The sequence below is a fragment of the Myxocyprinus asiaticus genome, chromosome 45 (assembly GCF_019703515.2).
Source record: "Myxocyprinus asiaticus isolate MX2 ecotype Aquarium Trade chromosome 45, UBuf_Myxa_2, whole genome shotgun sequence".
NCBI lineage: Eukaryota > Metazoa > Chordata > Actinopteri > Cypriniformes > Catostomidae > Myxocyprinus > Myxocyprinus asiaticus.
The window spans coordinates 23,926,164-23,935,217 of record NC_059388.1 but is presented as its reverse complement, the minus strand read 5'-3'; the positions used below and the strand labels follow the sequence as shown (position 1 = coordinate 23,935,217).

The 9,054-nt window shown below is 36.2% G+C and overlaps 1 protein-coding gene across 1 annotated transcript in view; it reads right to left on the bottom strand.

The window, feature by feature from the left end:
* Window positions 1–2,694: 2,694 nt before the first annotated feature.
* LOC127435120 (SH3 and multiple ankyrin repeat domains protein 3-like) overlaps window positions 2,695–9,054 on the bottom strand; it is a 46,544-nt gene continuing 40,184 nt past the window's right edge. The window contains 1 exon segment of the mRNA XM_051688327.1: window positions 2,695–5,850. Coding sequence (XP_051544287.1) covers window positions 5,696–5,850 — 155 coding nt within the window. The 3' untranslated portion in view covers window positions 2,695–5,695.

Here is a 9,054-nt window from a genome sequence, read left to right as displayed (position 1 = left end):
GGTTAGGTTTAGAAATGGGGTTGGGTTTAGGGGATCTAAACTATTATATGATTGTATAATGTAATATCACACTAATATATTTATAAGTATTATAAAACATTGAGGTTAAGCACACAAAATAACATTCAAAGATTGATAACGGACACCAAAGTTTTCTCGTTAAAAACAATGGGGTTTCTCACCGCGTCAATGAGAGGACGCCAGCAGGCACCTTTGACGTCATAATACAGACGCGTGCGGCTTCTGCACAAGAGTCAAAATTGGACACTTAGGGAATGAGAACGGGTTGTCCGGGAAGGACCAACAATAAAAGAAAGGTTGATTATAACCGAAGGGGTTGTTGAACTATAAAGAATAAAGGTACAGTATTTTGGGGCGCGGTGTCACGTGTTTCTATGTTGTAATTTTATTTAGTTCATTAACTTAAATTTTTGTTGGCCAAAACAGTGGTTTGATATTTTACTGTGGTACCTTTCCCATTTTTCGCTGTTTATTATTTGGTTTCATAATTGATTTACTGTTTAAATTATTAATGAAAAGCCATTAAACTGGCTATAATACATTTTAAAAATAGATATGTGGGGAAGATGGATTTTTTTAATTTGATTTAGATGGCATTTTATGTTTTAAACAAAGGTATTGTTCTCATATTAGTATATATATCATGTTCCTGCAGTGACCATATCATGTGACAACCTGACCCACTATAAGCATGTATTAAATGAACTGTATCTTTTCTTTCTTTGGCAGTAAAAGTGGAAAACTTATATATATACATTATATTGCCAAAAGTATTCGCTCACCCATCCAAATAATTGAATTCAGGTGTTCCAATCACTTCCATGGCCACAGGTGTATAAAATGAAGCACCTAGGCATGCAGACTGCTTCTACAAACATTTGTGAAAGAATGGGCCGCTCTCAGGAGCTCAGTGAATTCCAGCCTGGTACTGTGATAGGATGCCACCTCTGCAACAAGTCCAGTCGTGAAATTTCCTCGCTACTAAATATTCCACAGTCAACTGTCAGTGGTATTATAACAAAGTGGAAGCAATTGGGAATGACAGCAACTCAGCCACGAAGTGGTAGGCCACGTAAAATGACAGAGCGGGGTCAGCGGATGCTGAGGCGCTTAGTGCGCAGAGGACGCCAACTTTCTGCAGAGTCAGTCGCTACAGACCTCCAAAGTTCATGTGGCCTTCAGATTAGCTCAAGAACAGTGTGTAGAGAGCTTCATGGAATGGGTTTCCATGGCCGAGCAGCTGCATCCAAGCCATACATCACCAAGTGCAATGCAAAGCGTCGGATGCAGTGGTGTAAAGCACGCCGCCACTGGACTCTAGAGCAGTGGAGACGTGTTCTCTGGAGTGATGAATCACGCTTCTCCATCTGGCAATCTGATGGACGAGTCTGGGTTTGGCGGTTGCCAGGAGAACGGTACTTGTCTGACTGCATTGTGCCAACTGTGAAGTTTGGTGGAGGGGGATTATGGTGTGGGGTTGTTTTTCAGGAGCTGGGCTTGGCCCCTTAGTTCCAGTGAAAGGAACTCTGAATGCTTCAGCATACCAAGAGATTTTGGACAATTCCATGCTCCCAACTTTGTGGGAACAGTTTGGGGATGGCCCCTTCCTGTTCCAACATGACTGCACACCAGTGCACAAAGCAAGATCCATAAAGACATGGATGAGCGAGTTTGGTGTGGAAGAACTTGACTGGCCTGCACAGAGTCCTGACCTCAACCCGATAGAGCACCTTTGGGATGAATTAGAGCGAAGACTGCGAGCCAGGCCTTCTCGTCCATCATCGGTGTCTGACCTCACAAATGCGCTTCTGGAGTATGGTCAAAAATTCCCATAAACACACTCCTAAACCTTGTGGAAAGCCTTCCCAGAAGAGTTGAAGCTGTTATAGCTGCAAAGGGTGGGCCGACGTCATATTAAACCCTATGGATTAAGAATGGGATGTCACTTAAGTTCATATGCGTCTAAAGGCAGATGAGCGAATACTTTTGGCAATATAGTGTATAATAAGGGTTGTATCCAGGGGGCTGCTAGGGGTTCTGCAAAAAGTTAGTTTAAAATGTTGACATTATTGTATATTATTAACGTTTCATTCTGAAATCATGTGATTAATTACAGTTATTTGATTGTATTTGCAGCCATAGTAAGACATAAAAACAGATATAAAAATAAATTGTCATTTAATATTAATTAAAAAATAAATAAGGGTTCAATTCACCATCCTCTGTAAAGCTGCTTTGAAACAATATTTATTGTTTTTTTTATACTTTTACACATTTATTTATATAACGCATTTCATAATTAATATAAATATCTATTATCTATCTATTATTTTGATTACATTATTTTTTTAACTGAATTACTTTGAAAATGTTTTTCGCTAGGTTTATACGTCTAAAATTACTCCTGCATAAAAAAGATACACTGCTAACCATCAGATAATATTTTAAAAATCTCTTTTGGCTTTAATCGAATTTAAATATAAAAGCCAATATTTATTTTTTTAATATCATGTTTAATTTTTTCTCACACGGGGGTCCCTTGTAAGAGGATCGTCATATTTGGGGTCCTTGGTATCAGAAAGTTTGAAAACCCCTGATCAAATGATAAACTTGCCACTTGGGTTTTATTCCTGGTATATAAGCAATGTTTCAAAAACTACCTTGTATTTTTGTTTTTAGAAATTTTAATCAATATTTTACACAAGAAAACAAATGTTGTGTTTAGATATTTTGTAGAAATTAAAAACCTGTCCTCATGATTAACTTTAATATACCTGACTGTCAACACTCTGTTTTCATGTAAAATGTCTATATATCCATCATGATACCCTTACCCCTTTTTTCCATTGTAGGAGTGCGTAGTATTTTGTGATTAATCCCCACAGCCTGAGAGATGATCTTTAATAACAAACAAGTAAAATTATATTTTTGTGTACATTTTCTCATTTTTAAAACAGACACGTCCAAAGCTCGATCCTCAAATCACTTCATTCAACAAACAATACAAAAAGAATTCAACAACAGAAGTCCAGAGAGAGAGAGAGAGAGCTCCTAAAAGTTAGTAAACTCAGAATATGATTGGCACACCCCTGTCTCTTACACCAGTTATTAATTACATATTTGTGTATGAGAGTGAGGGAAATCGATCGGAAGAGAGAAGAAAGACAGGAACAGATGAGGGAAGTACAGTTATATTATGTGCAGATGGCTTATAAACAGTAGCACCCACATCTTTGTGCAAATTTACCAACTGGAGGAGAGACAAGGATTTTTCTCCTCTGTTGGCAGAGTTTAACTGTTGGTGAAATGCGTAACCACATCAACGCCTACTGTTCCAGCTTACCAAACATCACATACCAGATCAGTTTTGACACAATCTCAATGTTTCTTGGTTTTAGTACAATCTGGGGTTTTAAAATGTGAGATTTAAAAATAATTATATTCACAATACAGATGTTTTGACCAAAATTGTAGGTAATTAAGATTATGTTTAGTACTTTGGTTGTCCTATTAAGATTTAAAGTGTAAGTTCACCCCAAAATGAAATTCTGATGGCAGAATTTTCATTTTTGGGTAATCTGTCTCTTTAAGAGACCCTTTCCTGTGAAAAAATTAAAAAAATTATGCTTCCCCAGATAGATCACTAGGTTTAGATCCATAGTGCTATTCTAGGCCTTCAAGTTCTACAGTAGCTTTCTTGTTATATTTGTGTCACATATAACGTTTTAGACTTAAAGGGATAGTTCACTCAAAAATGTAAATTCTCTCATCATTTAGTCACCCTCATGCCATCCCAGATGTGTATGACTTTCTTTCTTCTGCAGAACACAGATTATTTTTATAAAAAAATATGTATTTTTTTAATATCATGTTTACTTTTTTCTCACACAGGGGATCCCTCGTAAGAGGATCATCATATTTGGGGTCCTTGGTATCAAAAATTGTGAAAACACCTGATCAAATGATAAACATGCCACTTGGGTTTTATACTTGGTATATAAGCAATGTTTCAAAAACTACCTTGTATTTTTGTTTTTAGAAATGTTAATCAATATTTTACACAAGAAAACAAATGTTGTGTTATGATATTTTGTAGAAATCCTGTCCTCATGATTAACTTTAATATACCTGACTGTCAACACTTTGATACCCTAATATAATTAAATTAAGTCCACAAAAAAACAAAAAAGCCATCAGTAAAATGTTTGTTTTCATGTAAAATGTCTATATATCCATCATGATACCCCTACCCCTTTTTTCCACTGTAGACTTTTAGAAGAATATTTCAGCTCTGTTGGCCCATACAATGCAAGTGAATGGGTGGCAAAATGTTGATGCTCCAAAAAGCATATAAAGGCAGCATAAAAGTAATCCATATGAATCCAGTGGTTAAATCCATATATTCAGAAGAAATTCTTCTCCCTGCCCAGTATGAAAGAAGAATGTGAATCACCAAAAACAAAAGAAGAAGAATGTGAAAGTGGAAGTTTAAGTGGAGATTGACTGGGCAGGGAGAAGAATTTATAGTAAAACTTAACAAAAATATTGATCTGTTTCTCACCCACACTTATCATATCACTTCTGAAGACATGGATTTATCCACTGGGGTCTTATGGATTACTTTTATGCTGACCTATGTGATTTTTGGAGCGTTTCAAACTTTGGCACCCATTCACTTTCATAGTATGGTCCAAAAGAGCTGAGAAATTTGTGTTCTTCTGAAGAAAGAAAGTCATACACATCCGGGATGGCATAAGGATGAGTAAATGATGAGAGAATAATTTTTGGGTGAACTATCACTTTAACTAACAGCTGAAGATAAGGCAATTTTGCCACTTAACCACTTTGAAACGCATTGAAACAGATTTTTAAAAACAATTGTGAATTCTTAAAATTTGTCTTTTGTTAAAAGCCCTTAGGTAGCATATATTTTGCTCATATTGTTTTAAACTGAAAGTCTTAATAAGAATTCCAAATTAGTAATTGCATAGTACAAAACCAAACAGATCGTGTCAGAGAAACATATATCTTCATAAATTCACTAATTGATCATCATGAAATGAATGGCTGATGCTGAATAATCAAATACAAAAGGTAACATAAACGTGTATACCTACAACCCAAAGCATTTCAAATCCTGTTTTAACAAAACAGTTAATCTACATACAGTCTTACCAATCATTTATTCATAATAGACAAAAGTCAAAGGTCTTTTTGTAATTTTGAAATGTTTAAACCATGAAAAAACTTTTCAACTAGTCCAAAGATTATGTTTATAACTCACAAATCACAAGTTATATTATGGGGGAAAGAGTTACTGTGTTCATGTAAGGGTATTGGTTTGATAATTAACAAATAAAATAACAAATAAAGTAAGACCAAATATGACACAATCTTACAGGGCATAAGACAAGTATCTCACCCTATTCTCATACATTCTCCTCTTTTGAATATATAACTCCATATAAATCATATACATATAAAACTGAATGTAGTGACTGAAAATATCTATCTTTAACAGATTTTAGATGGCGGCAGTATTACCTCAAGGCCACACTTGTATTGTATTGGGAGAAGTTCTTTCTCCTGGTTTAGGGCAGATTGTCAGATCCTTTCTTACTTGGGACATGTTGCATTTACATGCCAAGTCCATTTGCAGCAATACATCTTACATTCACCATAAACATGGCTTTTTACTTTTGAGCTGCAAGACGGTTGATGAACCTACTATAAATTCCGGACACTTGGAAGCATTGGCATTGTTTACAAGTGAGGTTTCCAATCTCTTCCTTTCCTTTTGCTCCCAAGTGGATACTGACAGTCTTTCTCCTGGAAAAAAGAAATCCATGTGAATCCAGATGGTGATGATATTCTTACACTTCCTCTGATAATATGAGAGCAGTCTGTAGTGTTTTCCCACACATTCATTGTCATAATTTGATTGTAAAACATGGCACATAAAGAAAATGGCTATTTCATTTGTTATTGTGCAGGAAACCCATTAAAAACATGGCCATTTAATTAGATTCTCTTAAGACCTGTAGCTGTAAATAGTAGATATTGCGCAGTATGTCCATGCTCCTGTCCAGCACATAATTTGTATGTTTTTAATTTTTGTATTTAGTAGGCGGCAAACTCAGTAATGTGTTATGGAGGTATAATTTTGTGAAAGTTAAATCAGGGGTGCATGGATAATATCTTTAGTGGTGTTCAAATATCTGAGTGAACTTTTAAAAATGGCTTCTATATTGCATTTTTCTAGTTTTAATACCGTTTTATTTATTTATTTATTTATTTATTTTATCTTAAGGGTCATTACGTGTCAGCTCAACCAGTGGTCCACAGCTTCCCATTCCCTCAACAAAAAATTATCAAAAGAATTTGGATTAATTTAATCTTTTAAAAGATACAGTTTGAGTGAATACGTTTTGGGGTTTTGGACCATAATCATCCACCCCTGATTCTTGACTGCAAAACAATTTTGGGACGTTCCACCAAATTTGTAATCTCTATGATTTACGTTTTCTGACAAAACCTCTTTGGTGTTTGGACCCCTAATGATGCATTCCAGAGCTTTGTAGATGTACATTTCTGAAATCCAAAAACTAGATTCTGCTGAAGACACAAATGTGTAATACTCTCAGGCCAAGTCCACACAAATACATTTTAGTTTGAAAACACATCTTTTTCTCGACAATTTGGCCTGTTCACACTGAGACGGCGTTTTTGACAGTGACAACTGAACTTTTTGAAAACGCTCTCTCAAGCGGATACATTTGAAAATGCCATCTTCGCGTCGTAGTGTGGACAGGGAAAATGGAGATATCTGAAAGCGTTGACGTATTTGTTGTCATGTCACGCAGTCATGTGATCCATTGAAACCAAGTGCGTAGCAGCCACGGGAGATGTGGGGGACATGTACCCTGCACTCTTTAAAAAGATGATCCCCCCCCCACCCACACTTTTCCAAGCTAAACCCATACTGAGTCCAAATGGTGGATTTGTATACAGTATTCTTTGTGTTTTGTTACTTTGGGCTGATTGAGCAACCATCCAGCCAATCACAGGTGAGCTTCATGAGCCGAAACAACCCTAACGTAATAGGCCGTCAGTCAGACAGTCTAATCAACGCGGCTCCGTTCTTTTCTACAAAGTTGCTTTCAACAGTGCTCATTAACTATGTTTTTTATCGGCATTGATGTTGATCTAAATTAATAATCTAGAGATGAGTAACAAACGAGAATTATTTATCGCCGTATTGTTCTTGATAGGCAGCATTACGTGAAATGCACTGCAGAAGAAAAAAACAAAGGACAATTCTTCTCTTAAGCACATATTGTAAGTGGAGTTTATGTCAGCACCTGAGTCTTCATTAAGTTATGCTTTTTTCTATTATGCTTGTGAGGTAATAGTTTGATTAGTTGTTTTTGCCAATCTTAGCAGATTACAAGATCTGTGTTAAATATGTAAAGCTATTTTTAATATCAGCTCCTGTTTTTTACCTCTATGTTGGTGTGCAGTCGACAAACTGTGGGAAAAACGATAGATCTGCTTTGCTCTTAGAACACTTTGGCATTTTACTGAAGTTAATAGATATGTACACGTGCCTTTTTATACATGAAAACGTACGTATGTTATTGAAACTCATTATAATTATTATAAGACTATTATTGTTGTCTTTTGATAAAAGTCAGGCTCAACAGCTCACAAACTGTAGGGAAATGATAGATTTGCTTTGTTCTTATAATGCATAAAACCTCTATTAAAGTCTCTTTGTAGGTCTGTAGACATACAAATTTTAAAGGATTAAAATTGTCTTTTGATCGTTGATTCATTGACTACCTCATTTTACACAAGACACTCATTTGTCACCACCTTCTGGCATCACCAGAAATGGTCACTGAATCATTAAAAGGATCTTAATGAATTTTGGTGAACATAGTCAAAACACTCGAGCCACTTGGATACATTTAAATCCCACAATGCACAAGCACAGAGTAAAAAATAAAATTGTGCACATGCACAGTTGTCATTATTGTAATTGATTAAATCATTTATTCAGGACCAGCTTGTGCTCAGTCTTTCATTGTCATGTATGAAACAGAAGTGCTCTAATTTTGCCAAATTTTGCAATTATTTTGCAATACTGGAATCTTTAAAATGCTACAAATATTAAAAGTAAATAATATTTATATATTAATAAAATACTTATATATTAATATATATACTGTAATATATTAATACTGCACTGTAATAGTGCGTTCCATTTACCTCGGATGTCGGAGCTGGGAATGACGTCACACCCGAGCTGACCGCGTTCCAGTACACAAGTCGGAAAACCAAGATGGACGGGTGGGGAAGTATCCATTGTTAGCAATACCAGTCGATAAAAACACATAAAAAAGTGGTATTTTGCACAGATAATGCCGAAGTATCATGTCCACAGATAGAGGTTGGATAGTACTGTGTGCACCACTGAGTTTATTGAGACACAGACAAACAGAAGTGCTAATAAACAATATATTACTACTGTTTCACTTACTGTTGATGCGCTGAGCAGCCATTTTGGATTCTGAAGTCGGGGCTGTTGCGGTTCCTCCGAGTTTCCGAATCAGAACTCCGACTTGAGGGGGTGTTCCAGTTAAAAGATCCTACTGGGAACTCAGAATTTCCGACTTCCGAGTACAAATGGAACGCACCATAAGTTTTGGGTCTGTGTGAGACATCTACTGACAGCTGTGCCCCCCCCCACACACACACTTTTAAAATGACTACTACGCTCCTGATTCAACCCAAAACAATCAAGATGGTGGCCCATGTTGTAGGGGGGTTGTTGTGCCTGCTATTAACTTTGATAGCATTGTTAAAGATAAATGTTACTTTGTGCAACCTTCACATTGCATTCCTTCAAAGGCGACGGGAAACTTACTCAGAAATGCTGTCTGGTGACGGAACACGAGGACAATTGCGTTTTAGACCGTACATGGAACATCGATTTTTCTCATGCGTAGTAAGGGGATTTAAGAGTTTTTA